The sequence below is a fragment of the Sceloporus occidentalis genome, unplaced genomic scaffold, assembly GCF_023333645.1.
Source record: "Sceloporus occidentalis isolate IW3139 unplaced genomic scaffold, rSceOcc1.0.p SCAF_1, whole genome shotgun sequence".
In the NCBI taxonomy this organism is placed as follows: domain Eukaryota; kingdom Metazoa; phylum Chordata; class Lepidosauria; order Squamata; family Phrynosomatidae; genus Sceloporus; species Sceloporus occidentalis.
This window is the reverse complement of record NW_028316981.1, coordinates 64,612,110-64,631,588: the sequence shown is the minus strand read 5'-3', so window position 1 is coordinate 64,631,588 and position 19,479 is coordinate 64,612,110. Positions and strand designations below refer to the sequence as shown.

The 19,479-nt window shown below is 39.9% G+C and overlaps 1 protein-coding gene across 3 annotated transcripts in view; it reads right to left on the bottom strand.

Moving 5' to 3' along the window:
- Window positions 1-591: 591 nt before the first annotated feature.
- EFCC1 (EF-hand and coiled-coil domain containing 1) overlaps window positions 592-19,479 on the bottom strand; it is a 91,485-nt gene continuing 72,597 nt past the window's right edge. The window contains exons 6-8 of one of the 3 annotated variants that reach the window (XM_089523203.1): window positions 12,774-12,932; window positions 6,276-6,345; window positions 592-1,390 (exon numbers count right to left, since the gene is read on the bottom strand). In XM_089523203.1, the coding sequence (XP_089379329.1) occupies window positions 1,257-1,390; window positions 6,276-6,345; window positions 12,774-12,932 (363 nt within the window). In that variant the 3' untranslated portion in view covers window positions 592-1,256. The remainder of the gene's footprint in view (window positions 1,391-6,275; window positions 6,346-12,773; window positions 12,933-19,479) is intronic. The other 2 variants (XM_089523210.1, XM_089523220.1) reach the window with 2 other exon arrangements.

The window sequence follows — 19,479 nt, the reverse complement described above, 5'->3', positions numbered from 1 at the left end:
CCACTCTTTTAAGTTTTACAATGGCTTCTATATTTCTGATATATGTTAAGATGTTGTTGAACTACAACTCCTCACAACCCTTGACAGTGCAGCTTGGGCTGCAGGGAGAAATGCCTGGAGCTGCATCTGGAGAGCCACAGAATTCCCACTTCCAACTCCTGCCCACATCATTGGCTCTGACAAGTTCCAAAATGCTGGCCCAGGTAGTGATGATGAGGCATCTGCCAGTCACTTGCTGCCATCCAGGAAAGCATCTGGAGCACTTTAGACTGTGGGGCTCTGGAGTTCAGCTTTTCCTGGCTGGGCAGAAGGGAGAATGGGATCTACTGGCAGATGTCTGAATAGCTCAGGAAGGATTTCCTTAAAGTTTTTTAAATAGTACAACAAGAATAAGGATCTCCTCTTACCCTAAAACAGCCTGCTAAAAAGGAAGAAAATCAAGGGAACTAGAAACTGGTTTATTTATTGAAGGAAAAAAAAACATCCTGTTCCTTTATTCTATATGTATGATCTCCCCTCTGAATACTACTTTATTCAGTGGGTGGATTTTGGGTTTCAAGTATAGAAGAAAGTACATTCTGCAAGCTTCCTATCCAACTGTAAATTATAAGTAACCTCAGTCTATTTTTTAAATTGAACATTAATGTTTTCCATTTGTACATTAAGATCACGTTTTTGCCTACCAGCCAAATGCACAAGGGAAAACAAGCTACTGTATTAAAACAGGTAATTTGGAAAATGCAAATGAATATCTCCAATTCCAATCAGGGACACAATGTTCTACATCATTAGCTGCAGAATATTTTTCATATAATGGATGGTTATATCTCTGATACTAATAAAATGGAGGCCCTGCATATCACTTATTAAATAATTCTCATGGAGAGTGGCTAATGTCCTGGGTAGGTTTTGCTCAGAAAATGTGTGTAACACTAGGATTCAGAATTAGTGTACAGACAGTGTGAAGTATGAATTCCAAGCATTTTCCATTGAATAGGGCTCCTTGTAGAGGGATAAGGAAAATCTGAACTTAAAGAGATGATTGCAAGATGTGCTACCAATCAGAGTAGTCAGTATTGGGCTTCACTGTGGACTTTATTCGTCTGACGATATGAAATGGCTCCTTATAATTCTTCAACTGTCTCTGCTTGTGAATTTGACTAGTCTGCAGTTGGGAGGGCATCCTTTGCTTTTGCATTGAATCTTACAAGCACTTGACAGTAATTATCACAGCACACTGTTGGATGCACTGTTGATCAACAGGAAATAACCAAAGGGTTAGCCAAAGATTGATGTCCTGGAGTTTTTTCAAGAGGGTTGCTTTGAATGAGTTCACAGGTAGTCAGCTTATGGCAGAGGGTATCTAAGATTTCAGCAATATGTGGTTTTCCTTTAAAAGAAGAGGAAATGAAGAAAAACAGTTAGTAAATTAGCAGTTTAGCAAAATCAAAACCATATAAAATATGATTCTTACATACACACAGACACACTTAAACTATGTAATCCAGTACCAGAAGATGTAGTGATACCTGCCATGGAGGATATGGCTATCAATGGCTACCTGTTACTATGTCTACATATTGCCGTTCAATATTAGAAACAATATGCCACTGTATACCAGTTGTGGGGAAATATGGTTGGAAGAATGCCTCCTGCCCTTACATCTGCTGCCATCTGATTGACATCTGATTTGCCACCATGGGAACAGAGTGCTGGACTGGTAAAGTATCAAATCTGAATGAGAGCTGGGGTCTTATGTCAATATCCCTGTTCAGATCAAGCAAAGCAACCTCCTGTGACTTGACTGTTCATGGTACTTCACACATGCTGGTTATTAAATCATAATCCTTGACTGCACAAAGAACGGATTTTGAAATATATCTGTCTACATAGTGAAACAATGCCCTAATGCTAAGTGGGCTGGAATGATAGTCACAGTTAGATAAAAAATTTACCTGCCAATGTTGTCTCATTCCTCAAATCAGGTTTGCTTTTCACCAAAGTAATAGTAATTTACTATCACTGTGGTGAAAACCGAATTTGCTTTGATTTCATAATTAAATATTAGCTATAAATATCCTAAAAGCACCAGGTCCTGTCTGATCTTGGAAACTAAGCAGGGTCAGTTGCTTAGAAGATCAAATTACTTGGATGGCAGACTGCCAATAAATATAAAGTGCTGTGGACTATGGGCCTGAACAGACAGGCCAAAATAAAGCTGCTTTGGGTCACTTTGGAGGTATGCTGTTTAAATGCTGTATGTGTCCTAAGAGGCCAGAAGCCATGCCAAAGCCACGCTCCAGTCTTAAGGACTGGAGTGCAGCTTCTGGCCTCTTAAGATGTGTGTGTCATTTAAACAGCACATCTCCAAAGTGACCTGAAGCGTCTTTATTTTAGCCTGTCTGTTCAGGCCCCTAATTTCAGAGGAAGGAACTAGCAAAACCACTTCTGTGCTCTTTGCTTAAGAAAACCCTATGAAATTCATTGGGTCGTCATAAGCCAACAGACGACTTGAAGGCACATACACAAACATTTGAGAGCACAAATGGGATGGTTCTCATGGATTAAATTCTAACCAATGGTAGCCATTGCCTTTGGGGTTTCAAAATGGTAACACTTCATTATATAGTTTTGGGGAAGTCACTGCTGTAATAACAAGTATAGCTCAGTTGGAAACATTAGAAAGGCAAACATAAATAGAGAGTTTCGGGCTTAATTTATTTACATTTGAAGCATCATTGAATGAATTAAAGATTCATTCATCCATTTGGGCCCAATGGTAATTCTTTTTAATGTACAAAAAAAGAAGATGTACACTACTAGAACTGCATTTTAAGCAACAGAGCTGTTAAGTTTGACATGAAGACTGCTGATGAAAATAACATCTTCCCGCACAGTCTTCTTTCCTCAACCTTATACTGTTTAAGTATGACTCCAAATGTTTTGTTGCCATAATGCTGTGCATTTTCTTGACCTAGCAGCCAATTATCTGCACTGAGGTACGGAAAATTCCAAAGATGAATATGTCAAAGCATTTGGGACTCTGCTGCTGGACAGGCTTTTTAGATCATAGAAATGTAGACTAAAATGCCACACTAGAAAATATAAGATATACCTACATGTAGATTTATATAATTATGCCCATACAAATTAAATTTAAAACATGTATCTACATTGGATTTTGGATAACAACCAAACTACAGTAGTTCTATCTTTGTTATTGTACCACAATAGTTATATCTGTAAGACAAATATCCAAAGCAAAAATAAAAGTCGGTCAGAGAGTAATACGGGAAATGTCAGAGTGACTTTAATAAAGTTTTACCCCATTATTCAATGCAAGCTGTGTCACTTCATACAACTAGTATCAGCAATTAATTGGACCTCATTCAGTCATAAAGATTTGGTTTTTGACTCACATACATTCCATTTCAGTATCAATTTCTTATCCCTATGAACCATTCTCTTTGTGTGTGGCTTTGTAACACAGCCCTATGCATATTCATTCAGGAGAAAGATTTATGACATTCAGTGAAGCTTACTCCCAATGAAATGTGCAAAGAGCTGCAGCCTAATACTACTTATATTGTAATCAAGAAATATTTAAATAATAACATATGTTTTTCCTCTTTATAAAAAGAGGAGCACCAAGGAGAACTTACCAGTATAGTATTGTTATATGTAATTCCAGTTAATTTAGATTTGTTTCTTGTGTTGAGGTGGAATTAGATCATAACTATTTCATTCCAAAAAATGGTAATATACAAATGAAAGCAGAAAGAACTATTCTTGGCTTTGTGCCTTTTTAAATAACCTATGGTGAAAATAGACATGGAATGCATTTCATGTGCTTCAATGCCCCGCAGAGTTTGAAAATGAGAGAAACTATTGGAAACATGGCCTGCTGATGATGTCACTGGGGTCAAACTTAGCATGATGCTAAATACATCACTTCAAGTGTCATGCCACTTTTTATAATGACTTGTCACAACCACTATGGGTTTTTTGTGGGGTTTTTTGCCACATAAGGATTTTACCCTTTCTTTTCCCACTTGAGCCCCCACTGAAATCCCTCATTCAAAGCTTTACCAACTACACCTCTTCCTGAGAAATGTGAATGAGTCACAATGATCCATGCCTTAATTACCTCTGGATTAAACAATTACAAACATCATCACCATCATCCATTTCAATAAATAAAATACTTTGCAATTTCATAGTTCAAGGAAATAAGTTCCTTCTGTTATTTCCTTTCCCATGCTGAAACAATCATAATTTCGGCCTTGAGTTGTAAGTGTCCAGTATCTGCACAAGTTCTTCTACACAGGATGAAGAGGTAATGGAAGTTTTCTGTATGCTTTAATTCTATCAGATAATCTTCCAGAGCCTTCTCAACCCATTTTTCTTTCCTCAACCCATTTTTGCCTATGAAAAACCCTGTTTCCTCATACAAACTGATAAAATATAATACATCAGTTTCCCCTACAGACATCAGACACAAAAGCTTTACAATTAGGAACAAAGTAATCAAATCAAAGCCTTCAGATCATGAAGATTCTTGTGACAACAGCTTCTGCACAGCAGACTATTGCCTGGGGAGAGGACTCTGCAAATGTAGGTTTTGTACAAACATGAAAGGTTATTACAAAGAAGATGACCTACTTCCGTCACCAAAGGATGCAGCTTTCCTCTGTACTCTTTTCTTTACACCAGTGGAATGCATTAGATAGTGGAGTAGCTGGTAGAAAAACTAAGGGTAGAAGGTATATATTCAGCCTCCTTGTAATGCTGTGCAAGCCCAGAGGAAAAGAGTACGTTGAGAGGATGGAATGTTTCAGGCAATGCAAATTCAGTAAAGGGAGATGCCATTTGGATCATACTCCCTGAGCTAGTTATTTATCAGTACAGACCGACCGACCGACCGACCGACCGACCAACCAACCAACCAACCATACTGACAAACCTCTTGTGTAGTTTGATCCTACCATTAAAGACTGTGACTATAATTATACAGAGTAACACTGTGTGGTCACAATCATGGCACTATTCCATGATTGTAAATGCCTCCACTAAAGCCCACCTTACAGCCAATAGCTGCATTGGGCCTTGTAACCAGTAACCTGTAACTTTCACCAGTAACTAAATAGCATTTCCTCCTCCATCCCACTTAGCAGCCAGCAGCCACATCAAGCAAAGGAGGTCTATTTTGCTGCTGAGCATGGCACAAGGAAGGTGACATTTCCGGCCTCCTCCCACCAGTGTCTGTGATAAGGAATTATGACAGGAGTCCTGCTTCTGATTGTTGCAGCCTAGCTGGCTGGTGGAAAGGTCTGGAAATGTCATCCTGCTTGTGCCCTTCAGATGAACAACCTCCTTTGTTTGATGTAGCTGCTGGCTGTTAAGGTGAGCTGGGGGAATCAGACCAGGTGACATTACTTAGTTGTGCATTTGTATCTAAGTAGCCAATGTAGAACATGGGTGAAAATTTCGTAAAAAAGCATATTTCCATTTTTATGTAATATCAAAGACAGGAAGGCATAAAGCAGCTTATCAGTAACCATTTAAAATCTCTCAAAGCATGTCAATGTTTGTTTTTCTTGTGAAATTTATCTTTATTAATCTCTCACTGATGTGCTCAATTAGATAAGTATTTTCCCCATATTATGTATATATGTCACATCAGCATATTGTGTAGGCACTCTTGACATTCTAAATACAAAATAGCTATAAATAGTACAAACCCTATGAATTTTTGCCCATCTATGAAGAGCACCAGCTATCCATTCTTTCATCTGTCTCTTGCCCCTCTTGGTCTATAAGTGGTTGTCTTTTGACTTGTGCCTGGGCTTAGTGAAATCCTTTGGTATCGACCTGTAGTTGTTAGAGCGATCTTCCTGCCACCTGAATATACCCCTGACCCCCAAGGGATTAAAGTTGTTGACTATCCTTGAACATTTACCATTTCTGAGGTCTAAAACACATTGCAGATATAATCCAGTTTGAGACTGCTTTAACTGCCCTGGCTCAGTACTAGGGAATTCTGGGAACTGTAGTTTTGTGAGACATTTATCTTTCTCTGTCATATTGCTCTGGTGCCACAATATACTACAATACACTACAATTGAGCCAGAGAAGTATGTGCAGTAATGTGATCGAAAGGTAGTCTCTAGACTGGAAAGTCTAGCAAAAGTATGTCCTTAAACGAATGAATGTTTTAGGAAGCCTCTTACAGACTCTTAGCAGTAAGCTCTCCATGCATGGTTTTGCTTTCTTACCATGTTGTGGGTCGCAGCAGGATTCCAAAGTGCTCAGTAAGATTTTTCCCAAGGCACGCTTAGATATGTTCTTTAAGACACAAAATAATATTATAAAACATTTAACTTGAACAAGGCTTAGCAAGCAGCACATTGACAATCTCTTCCTATACTAAAAGAAAACCCACAGTACTGCTTCTGCAGCACCTCCTACCTTTGATCAAAGAAATCCCATCAATGGGATTGTTTTTTCTTTCTAGAATCTTTTCTGGCATGTCTTGATCAAAATATGAATAGAAGTCTGTATTTCAAAAAGCCTGTCTAGTTTAATGTCTACACAATTATGTGAATACACACCTGGATGTGTATCTGTATACTGCAGAAAGTAAACAGAAGGTGGGAAATGGGCATTAGCAGGTCATTCAAAAGGACAGTTTTATAAAAGTACAAAAAGGAAAAGGATAGGTGAACAATACATTGTGTCTGTTTACAAATAGATGTGGGAAAATGTCTGGTCTTCCAGATATTGTTGAACCACAGGTTTCATCAGGCCTTGCCATCATAGTGAATGGTGAGGCATGATGGGTACTGCAGTTCAACATCCATAGGGCCTCAGGTTTTCCATCCTACATTTATACAGCAGAAGTCAGGAGCCTAGTTACTGACCCTTCCAATATGAAGGCTTTCTGTGCTCTGAGACATGGCCTTATTGGGTGGAAAAATCCAAGTAAACAGCCTTAGAAGTTCAGCTAGGCATGCTGAACTCTGGTATTTCTATCCAAAGTTGGGATGACAGGGAAAATGCTTGTCCTTATGCCCTGCAACATTTGTCAAACTTACACATTGGAGTCATGTATAAGTCAGACCACCAGGTCTTTAAGATAGGAGATTAGGCATATGAAATTCTGAAAGCAGAGAAGACCTTTAATTATCCATGTTTGGCTATTGTGGAATATGCCAACCAGTCAAAAAGATTCTTGGAGCTTCAGGCATAGGCAGCTATGAAGGTGACGCAGTAGAAACCAGATAACCTAGGTTTAAGCCATATAAGGCTTTATAGGTCATAACCAGCAATCTGAATTGTTCCTGGAAACAGACCAGCAACCAGTGGAGCTTTTGTAGCAAGGGAATGGTATGGTCCTTGTACCCAGTCCAAATTAACAAAGAGCTGCAGTTCTTTGCAGCAACTGCAGCTTCTAAACACTCTTCAAAGGCAGCCCCATGTAAAGCATGTTACAGTACTGGGTGCAGCTAGCTCACTAGCTTTAAGTGTGCAAACACACTCTTGGCTACCACTGAAACCTGGTCCACTAGGCTCAAATTTGAGTCCAGGTGTACATCCACATTACAACATTGCATCCTCAGGGAGAGAGTAAGCCATATTTAGCACAGGTCAAATCCTATCTCCTGATCTACCTTACACTGACACTGTTAGCTATACTGGATAGGGCTGAGGGAAGGTGCAGTTCAACAACTTCGGGAGAGCCACAGGTTCCTCATCACAATTGGCAGATTTTATCAGCGACCAAGGTAAAGAAGGACTGAAGGAGAGAAATGCTTATGACAAGGGGAACAACTGCACAACTGCTACCCTGAGCAAGGAATAAGGGAATGGACATTGTGAGGATAAGAAATTGTGCAAGACATAGAAATCACTCAAAAATAGCTTTGATTTCCAGACCTAGATTTCTGATTACATGTTTCTGTCTATGACAGAAAGATAGAAAAGCAGCTGGTATTTCCTAGTGTTATCAAAATTCCATTCCATTCCATGTAGAAAACTGATGCCCCCCAAAATGTTATAATAATAATAATAATAATAAAGTTTATTTTTATTTCCTGCCTCTCCGAAGGATTGTATTGCTACAGAGAGTACAATACTGTGAACACACAGAGCATCCTTAACGTTCTTCCCAGGGTGCTGTAAGTTACTGTATTCATTAACAGCCTTTATCAACATCTTGAAAGCTATGATATATGACAACGTACAAGACTCATAGCACTGTTCCAACAATGGTGTAGCATTCTGCTTGATGGATAACCTGCTGAGCTGGAATGATTTTCAATAAGACTGCTGGTCAGTGAGGGATAGGCCAGAAGCCTGACAGAATGCAGCAATACTTTCCACCTATCATAATCAGTCATAGCACTTTTAACAGCATATCCTTCATGGGATTGTTATTGATCCAAAGAGAAAGCACAGCCACACTTCTGCCCGAAGACACAAAAGCCTTACCAAGCTGGAAAGTGAGTCAGCTTAACAGAAAAAATTAGTTTACCCCCTCCCTCCTCCATCAGCAGAATTCAAGCATATGTTAAGCACAATAAACCAACCTCGGATCTATCCATGTTCACAGTAACCAATACCTTTTTATGTGTTTAGAAACCAAAGAGCAATGGTGTCCTAGGTCCAAAACACACTGCAGAAATAATCCAGTTTGAGACCGCTTTAACGGTCTTGGCTCCATGCTAGGGAATCCTGGGAACTGTAGTATATTGTGGCACCAGAGCTCTCTGACAGAGAAGGCTGAATGTCTCACAACCACTACAGTTCCCAGAATTCCCTAGTATGGAGCCAGGGCAGTTAAAGCAGTCTCAAACTGGATTATTTCTGCAGTGTGTTTTGGACCCTAGATCCAGTGCAGGTATATTTGCATATTCATTTGGTTTTTAAAGCATCTAACATCTTGTTTCAAAATAAGATTCCAAATTGTAGCGAACCCTCTGGGTGAGGAGCTGCACATGCGTGAGACTTCTTTGCAAATGATTTTAAATCTCTTCTCCATAGCTATGGTGGTTCAAATCTGAACTGGTGTCTACATGCTTACTTCAGTGGGTAATTGTATGCTTCACCTTGAACATAATGTAAGGCTACCTACCCATCATATACCTTCTTTAATTTAAAACAATTCAAACTTGAGTGCAGGGCATTTTATTGATGCCACCACACGATGAAAGAGCCTCCCAGAAGAGACCAGCCAGTTCTTTTCTGAAAATATTTTGCCACAGAGAACCTGATTTTTAAAACTGCAATGTGACAAATTTCTTTTATGGATCTATGCTTTTGAACTTGTTGTTGAACTTTTTGAACGTGATTATTCTATCTTAATTTTCTCTTACTGAAAAGCCTTCTTTTGATGGTTGTTGAATAGGATATATGCACTTAATAGGAATAAGAGAATTTTAAATAAAGTTTGCATCCTTTAAACAATTAATGTATGGGGTTTTCTGTCTTTTAGTTGTTTTATATATTAAGTGTGTCTTGAGTTTAAACTAAGTTGATTGATAATATAGTAAATAACCAAACGCCAGTAAATGAGATGATAAATGTGCAGTAAATGCACAGGTCAGTGGCTGAACTCTTTTGCCTAGGGCTCTTTCATACTATACAATTATATCACTATGATTCCACATTTAACTCTCATGGTTCTACCCTATACAGTCTTGGGATTTGAAGGAAGAAAGGGGTACTTAGAATTCTCAGCCAGATTGCTCTGGTGCCTCATCAAACTGCAAATTCCAGGATCCCAAAGGATGCTGCCATGGAAGTTAAAGTACAACCATGTTGATATCACTGTGTATTGTGAATAGATGCCTGAATCAGGTTTTCATTGGCTTCAGTGATTTTATCCACTATTAACTGTGTTGAGGTGATAACTTCCCAAGCACCTCACTGACAGCACACAAGACTTTAAAGTAACTCTTTATAGTCTGTAGTAATTTTTGGTAGGATTATTTCTTAGTATCTCAAGCAGTAGTTGGAAGCAGCCAAAGCACCAGTAATCAGCAGTAATTCCAACATTCAAGTTCACATGAAATACTAGGGATGACCATGCTTAGCTTCCAAGATCAGACAGGATCCGAAAGCCTTCAAAATTTTTATTAATTTAATGGATCTATTCTAGCTGGGACTAGCAATTGGATTTAGGCCCTTGACTATCATTGTATTGCCAGGAAATGTTGACACTGAAACATTACTGGAATTATTATTCATTGCTTTGATGAACATTTGATGATTTCAATTTGGTATGTTATTTTTTTAAAATGAATAATAAATATTTTTAAAGGGCCTTGTTTCAAGATTCATTATGGGATATTTTTTTTTAAAAAAACTAAACTAAAAAGGTTTATTAGTTTTAAAAAACTAAAAGTGGGATAAAATAATGAACAACCGCAAGAACCCAGTGGATAATACTCATGATACAGTTGGTAATTAATTATACAGTTCCATTCAATTCCTTGCCTGAAGCAAACTTTATGGTATTCTTGACCGCCCTTTTTAGTGTATTAAGGACATGCATTCATCCACATGAACACTCATACAACCTATGGAAAAGAAAAGGCTACCTTCTTAATAGGAATACTTGTTCAAACACCAGTCAAAGAGCATTTCCTGTTCCTTAAAAGTCATTTCTCTCTCGTCATTGTGCAATATCATTCTGCAGCACATAAAAGAAAAACTTCTCTCCCACTCCCTTAAATTTCTTTTCTTCATCTAGGAATAAAACTGATAAGAACCAAAGCTGCTTACAACTTCATCTAGTCAATTTCACACTCTATTACACCTTTATGGGATGAAGAGAATGGGGTGAAATTAGAAACAGGAAAATGGGCCCACTTTCCTGCTCTGCAACCAAGCTCAACACCCTCCCCTACTAGATAGACATGGCATGATGCTGGATCTAATCTTGTTAATTAACGGTGGGCCTTATCACACAAGGGGAGTCACTGCAGGTCCAGCAATGCATATTCACATTATAACGTGATGTATTATCAGACATGATTGCTTTCTATGGGGGTCGTTCCAAGGCAGATCCACAGTCAATTCGGAATGACTCCTCATTTTTGTGAATTCGGTAACAAGCGAATTCACAAAAATTGTTTCCAAGCTCACTTGGAAACTTCAAATTGGTCTGGTGTGGAAGATCACCCTGATCTTGCCCCCAGTGACCCTGTGAGACCTGTCCCATCATCCCCTGCCTCCTCCTTCACCCTGATCTCGCCCCCTCTGCCACCCTGCCGCCTGTCCCATCACGCCCTGCCTGCTCCTTCACCCCAATCTCGCCCCCTCTGGCACCCTATGACCTGTCCCATCATCCCCTGCCTGCTCCTTCACCCCGATCTCGCCCCCTCTGCCAGCCTGCCACCTGACCCATCATCTCCTGCCTCCCTCTTCACCCCAATGAAGGATGACAGCTAAGGATGGAGTAAGGAAGGATGACAGTGTCCAGAGCCCCACTGAACATGTGTAAGGGTGCCAATTTGAATAGTTGAATCCCTCTGGTGTGGTAATACAATGTGCACTCGCTCCGCTTTGCCCAAGTAGAGACTACAATTTAGTTCCTCAGGTATGATAATACATCACGTGAATTGCCTTGGATCCAAAGTGACTCTGCTCCCCCCTTGCTTCAAATTTGAGCTCCTGTTTCACGTGTGATAAGGCCTGGTGAAACTACTCTAGTAACTTTTGTTGTGCTTCTCATGTTGCTGTTTTTGAAGCCACATAGCAAAGGGTGCATCATCCTCTTAAGATGTTTTTGTTTCTTCTTTTCTAGATACCCCCTCCCAGTTGTATTTATATTGTCACATATATTTGTACTGACTGAAATAATAGCATCCAGGAGAGCACAAACATGAAAGAAAAAATGGGTAAAAGGCTAAGAATGTTCCCCTTTAAATCCTACTACCTCTCCCAACTTCAGCGAACACCTGCCTGAGAATTCTAAATACCCCTCCTTAAAACTGCCAATCCCAGAATGCAACAGGAGGCAGCTAGAGCAGTTAAAGTGGAATAGTAGCACTATAAGAGTATAGTGTGATAAACACCCTAGTGACCCAGACAAGAATCCTCAATGTCTGTCTTTCTTGACATCCATAAAAACATTTGAATAATGTTTTCATGCATTATCTATTTGTAATCACGTTACAATTATGGAAGATAAAATAGTATTTCTATTGTATATATTGCAGATGGGGGTATTGAGGCTACAGACAGAGCTGCCATCTAGTGATTCCATGATAGAGGTAAGATCTGAACTGGGGATTTTGTGTCAGAGGCTTAGGTAGCAATTCTTCATAGAAGTCAAAAGTCATACAGGCTTGGTATCAACTGCTCTGAACTAGGGAACAGATTACAATTTACTTTAGACCAGTTGTTGCCAACCTTTAGTCTTCCAGATGTTGTGTACTGGACATACTGACTGGAAATTCTGGGAGTTGGTCAAAACCATCTGAAGTACCAAAGACTAAGAACTACTGCTTTAATTAGAAACTCATAGTGCTAAATGTTTCTTAGGAGAGTAGAGACAGCCTGAATATCTCTGATGGGAAGTTATTAATCTAGAGATGTTTTGGTTCTCCCTTCCCAATATAGCCATTTGAAGCTGAGCTTTCCTACAGCAAACCCAACTTAACACTAGATGGAGTCTACCCAGTGGAGACCTTATAAAAAGCTACACAGCCACCTGGAAGGGCAGTATAAAAATCTGCTGCTTCCCACACTTATTTCCCTTGCCATACCAAGTCCCGAAGTTGCTGAAGCAGTTGTAAAACATCCAAGAGCTTTTCTTCCACTAGTGACAGTCTTACTCTCTCTGTCTCCAACATCTGCAACTCCATCTTCAGTAATTCAGGCTCCTCCACCTTCTGCTGCAGTTCCCCTAGCAATGAGCCTTTCATCTGGATAACAACAGATGACATGAGAAGCACTATAGCACAAGAATGAATAGTCTAATTTGTCCTCTTTTAGCAGTGTCAAATGCCCCAGAAATATAATTTGGAAGCAACATTAATATTGCCAACCCAAAAAAAAGTCAGTTAAGAATGTAGTCAGTTGAAAGTGAGTGCAAAGATCTTCTCTTTTGTTTAATTGGTATCTTGTGGACAATTTTGTGTACCATTAAAAATAATTTTAGAAGTAAGCAATGCAGACAGGACTACCCTCTCCTCCTCCTTGTTTTCTTCCATAGTATCTGTGGCAGAGCTAAGTCATTTTACTTTTTGGGGACTACAACTTCCAAAATCCCCCAGCCAGCCTGACCATTGGGCAATACAGTAAAAAACAAACAAAAAAGCCCTGTTCTACTGCATGTGTATGCTAGGTGAAGCAGTAATAAAATCAAGATCTTCCTTAATGTTTTTCATTCTCCTTCAGTTATGATTATCTTACAAAGCTCTTATGAAAAGTACATTTAGTTGCATTCCTGTGAAACATTTTAGATTGCTCATACATATCATTAAGCAGAGGATAAAATATCAGAATAAACATTAGGTTCATTGGGACTGCCTGTAGGGTAAAGTTAAATGTACACTTAAGAGCTGGTCACCGCTTTGCTTTATGGATACAGTTGAGAGTTATTGATTGTCTCATCAATGCCCACTTCCATCCAGCTAGTTCCAAGAAATTATATCTCACAGCAATATATTAATGTTTTTCATGCATGTTAAAGGCTCATTATCACATGAGAAAAGCAAATAAACTCCATTGAATCTAGAAATTTGTGTTCAAGAATTTCAATGGCAAGTTTCATCATAAGTCAATAACCTACTTTGTGGGCACAGTCTCCACTTAGTTTATTAGATTCACCATGCTGCAGTGTTCTGACTCACAACCACTGTGAACATCTTACTTGTTTACTGTAGGGTGTTCACTCTCCTGATTCTCTTTCCTTTCTTGTTCTGTACATATCTGTTTCTTTTGGAAGTTCACAGATTCACAGTTTGGGGATCCTCTTGGATTCAGCACTGAGCCTAGAGGACCAGGTATCAGTGGTGACCAAGAGTGGTTTTGCACAGCTAAAACTAGTGCACCAACTGCGCCGCCATTCTTGGAGAAGTCAGATCTGGCCACAGTGATACATGCCTTGGTTACATCCCATTTGGATTACTGTAATACACTGTATGTGGGGCTGCCTTTGAAAAGTGCTCAGAAACCCCAGTTAGCCCAAAGAGCTGAAGCCAGGTTGTTAACTGGAGCTGGCCACAGGGAGCATACAATTTCATTGCTGCAACAGCTCCATTGGCTGCCAGTCTGTTTCCGGGCACAATTTCAAGTGCTGGTTTTGACCTATAAAGCCCTATACAGCTTGGGTCCAGGCTATTTGAAGGACTATATCTCCCTTTAAAGACAACTAGAACACAGATCATCCAAAGAGGTCCTCCTCTCTGTCCCACCACCCTCTCAGGCACATTTGGTGGGAACAAGAGAGAGGGCCTTCTAAGTGGCTGATCCTGTGCTCAGTTCTGATCAATGTTTGATCCTAGGTACAAGAAACATTTCATTTTTTTGTGGAGTTTTCGGGCTATGTGGTCATGTTCTGGAAGAGTTTCTTCCTGATGTTTTGCCAGCCTCTGTGGCTGGCATCTTCAGAAATTCTTCTAGAACATGGCCACATAGCCCGAAAACTCCACAAAAAAAACTATGGATGCCGGCCATGAAAGCCTTCGACTCCACAATATTTCAATTTCCTCATTGTCTAGGTTGAACATATTTTTTCTGTGGGCATTATTTTTGTTTTCTTTTATTATTTTCTTTCTGTGCCTTTGCACTTTCCTATTTGACCTTCCTTACGGATTGTTCCAAGTTTTCTGCTAGTAATATGTTGTCATCTGCATATCCTAGAATGGTGACATTTCTTCCTCCTATCTTCACTCCTTCTTCTTCTAAGTCTAAACCTGCTCTTCATATGATGTTTTCTGCCTCCATTGAACAAGTAGGGTGATAAAATATAGTCTTGCCTGAGCAAACTACAAATCCCAGGATACTGTAGCACAGAGCCATGGCAGTGGTGTCAAACTGCTTTATTTCTGCAGTGTGGGTTCATTCTGAAAGATAAAATTCTCAGGCAATGCATGCTGCATAAAATCTAACAACACAGACCTCCTTTGTCTCTGAAAAAGTGTCCTTGCAATCATATCTATAATTCAGGAGTTCTATGCTGCAAAACATGAAGTAATGTTGCCTTATTAAAGGCTAATTTGAAATGTGGACATGATCACAGAGGTTAACATACTTGCAAGACTTGAAGGATATTTTGTAAATGGGCTCCATCAGGCTGAATCCAGGATCAGCTTTGCTCAGGCTGCTGTGTATATAAGGCAACCTGAGGGAACACCATGTCAGGGATGATGGGAGTTGTTGCTCTACACCTCAGGCTGTAACTCACCACCTTGTTAATGAAGCTGAGCTGACCAGCTTTGGTCAGTGGTTATTGCTTTCTCCCAAAGCAGCAGAGTTTTCTGAGAATAGGCTGAAGACCCTGACAATCTTCTCCAAGCCTTCTCACTCTTCTTCTTCAGATGTCTCCAAACACCATCAGGATTCTGCTGGTTCTTGTATCTTTACTCAAGACACCAACACAACTTAGTAGTCTTAGATAAAAGATCTACTTTATTCTACTATATACAGTTACTATCTCTATATGCCCAACAATCCACAATATCTCTACACTCTACCAATACTCCTCAACTACCCACAAGTTACATTAGCAAAACTGGCAATTATTATAGCAAATGTTTGTTACCACCCACGAGACAATTACCACCCAGTGGGTGTGAACATTCACAATGATTGGTTGACTTTTGTTCATCCCATACTCAAGTCCAACCCATGAACATCATCTGATCACCTTGTACATGTAACAAGTCTCAGGTGTTACCAATGTACATTCCTTAATTTTGTCCTTGGCTCCCAAGACTTCTAAATTATATCATCTTTTACACCTGTGTGATTTCTTAATTGTTCATGCTTAGTCATTCTGACTCTCACATACATATTTTATTTCTATAACTGCATGTCCCATGTTGCATTTCCTTGACACAGCATCCTCAAGCTAGCATGTTTCTTTCAGTGCTCATCTGTTGACATTAAATAAGTGTTGCACCATTTGGACTATTAGGCTTTGGATTTTAGTGCAAAAAGAGGGCCAGTGTTTTGTATTTGAGCCATTTAAAAAGATAGTTCGACTTAAGTATTTAGTTTCTGCTTCTCTGTTAATTCAGACTAAATAGATCTCCATTATCATTCATTATATTAGGCAAAGGAAAATATGCAGCATCCCTGAATATTATCACTCTTTGTAATTGCTTGTTGCAAACTCCAAGTCTAATACATTTATTTTTATTGCACATTGGAACAAAATCCTGTGGGATAGATTTCCTCTTTCTCAGCCCTTGTTAATTTTTTCTTGTTACTATCTTTCATTTTTTACTGCAGTACCAGTTGAGAGAGGGCCCCTTGGAGAATGAACTGAACTGAAGGGCTGCTGCTGGAATTTTGAAGAAGGCAGGTTTTTTTAAAAAAATTATTTACTAAGAAAATATCACCCTAATCAATATTTAGTAACCTAGCAGCCACTTCAACACTCTGGAGAGCAAGTGAGTAAAGAATGAAATAATCTATGATCCGTCCAGAGTTCCTCTAAGAAGTTCATATGAAGTGCCGACAAAACTGCAGTGTATTTTAACTGGCACTTGGGGAGCATGGCTTGAAACCTACATTAGTTCTATAACCCAGTATGAACTCTTTTCCTCTAACTTCTTGGTTAATCAGAAACATGAGCAGATGACATCGTTCATCTTATCTGCCAAACAGTGATTTCTGAATTCCCATTTCCACAGCAATGAAACACACAAACAAATAGTTGCCCATTCTTCATGCCAATGGCATTATCATCAACAGATCAGCAGCCAGGGTAAGAAATTATCAGTGCTTCCCAATAATCCAAACCATGGGCTGCCATTATACTGTATCTACAACAAACACAGCTTGTTTGCTTACTAATGTTGTGTTGTTGTTGCTGTGTGCCTTCAAGTTGTTTCTGACCGATGGTGACTCTAAGGCCCTCTATCTTCTATCATAGTGTTCTCTGGGGCTGAGAGTATGTGACTTGCCCAAGCTCACCCAGTGGGCTTCCATGACTGAGCAGGGAATCAAACCCTGGTCTCCCAAGTACTGTAGTAGTCCAATGCTCAAACCACTACAACATGATGGCTCTCTTTAGTATGAATGCGCACTACTAAATTGTGCTGTGTAATCATTATGCCATCTGTACATTAAACTCACTGTTCACGTTTTCAGTTCTTTGTCATTATTTAGTTTACAGGACATCACATCCCTTACTTGTTAGTGCTGCTATAGTTTTTAACAGTGATAGTGGCAGAAGTATGATTGGCATGAACCTGTGATTAGACCACAGTTGCTACTGAAAAACAAGTCTACCACCCTTATATTTATACAGTTTTTAGACATGTCTACTTTCTTTTCTTCCCAAATTTAAATGCACTTTGAGCAATACCAAATTGTTAGACTCAACCAAAGTAGAGACACAGAATCAGTGGAAACATGGTAAGTCAACACTTATATAACTTCGATTGATTCAGATTTAACTGTTGGTCTCCAAGCAGGCAATCTTTTTACCACATAGAATTGACCATGTGGTTTTCTGGGTTACATCTCTGTAATATAGTTTAGTATACTGTATAACAGATTTTGTGTAATATTATTTATAATCATGGACAGCAGATCAGTAGAGATGTAATGTTATACTGTGGTTTGGTGGCAAATTATCATGACCAGTGCTTGCATACCACTCTTCTCATGCATCAGTTTCCTCATTCACTTCTGATGTGGTCCAGTTTATCCACTTTGGATGTACAGTGGACCCATGTTTAGGGTTGCCATAACCCCCCTGGGGCTGTGACCAACCCGATTTTTGGCCACTTGGCACGGTCACGGCCCGGTTTGGCTCTTTGCCCCGGGTTGAGCTGGTTGCCACCGCCGCCACAACAACCGCGGCTGTTCTGCAGCCGCCACCGCCATTGCTGCTGCGGCTGCTGCTGCAGCCTTTTCGCCGCCTGCCTCGCTTTGCCCTGGCCCTGCATGCTCTTGCAGGAGCTCCTGCCCTTCAGGGTGGCTGGCCAATGGCTGGACAGCCCTCCCCTGCTGCAGGAGCCTGTGACTGCTAGCAGGAGGCAGGGCTGTTCCAGCTCCACTCTCCCCATTGGCCAGCCAGCCTCAAGAGGAGGAGTGTCTCCTCTTTGGTCCCTCGCACGGGCCGAGGGCAGAAAAGAGCCTTGCCGGCAAGCTATCTCTCTTCCTTCCCCTTCCCCTATTTTTTCTTCTCTTCTTCTTCTTTTTTCTTTTTCTCCTCCTCCTCCTCCTCCTCCTCCTCCTCTTTGTTTTCTTCCCCTCCTTCTCTTTTTTCTCTTCCCCCTCCTCTTCTTCTTTTTCTTCCCCTTTTTTCTTTTCTTCCCCTCTTCCTCCTCCTCCTCTTCTTTTTATATTGTTCCCTATTCTTCTTTCTCCTCCTTTTCTTCTTTCTCCTTCCCTTTCCTTTTTCTCCTCCTCCCCCCTTTCTCCTCGGCTGCTGCTTGGGGGACGCTGTCTCCCAGGCCCCAGGGAGGCCTTGGAAGCGGTGTCCTCCAAGCCTTCCCTGGGGCTTGGGGGACATTGTCTCCCAGGCCCCAGGGAGGCCTTGGACAAGGTTTTAAAATGTAGGACCTTTTTTTTTAATTTCCTGGCAAGGAAATAAAAAAGAAAAAAGAAAAAAAAGGTCCTACATTTTAAAACCATGTCCTACATTTTTCCCGGTTTGGAGGCCCTCAGGGATGGCAACCCTACCCATGTTATACACTGGGGTTTGGTTTCAAGATCCCCTGTGGATAACAAAATCCGTGGATGCTCAAGTCCCATGAAATATAATGACATAGCAAAATGGTTTCCCTTATAAAAATGGAAAATCAAGGTTTGATATTTGAAATTTATACTTTTTTGTACATTTTCAAACTGTGGATGCTTGAATCCATGTATAAAAAATCCATGTATAAGAAGGGCCGAATGTAATGTCAAACTATGGAAGGTCAGAAATGAAATTGTGTACAAGGCTAGGGTTGGGTGTGTTATTTTTTATTTTATTTTTATCCCGCCTTTTTCCCAAAAAGGGACCCAAGGTGTCTCACAATATAAAAACACATTAAAACAACATTTTATAAAACAATTCAAATATCTTAATTAAAACAGTAAAAAAATTAAAATTTAGAAGTGGGTTAGAAGTGGCCACATGAAAATATCGGATTCCTTCATGTAGCACCAAACCATAATTTACCACTCATCTAAACTCTACCTTCTGGGTACAGCAGTATTGCTCCTTGAAAGAGGCAATGTTCATGCAGAAGTGTATGAAAGGAGAGTTTAATAACTTTGCAAGTAAATCTGTGTTGCCGATAG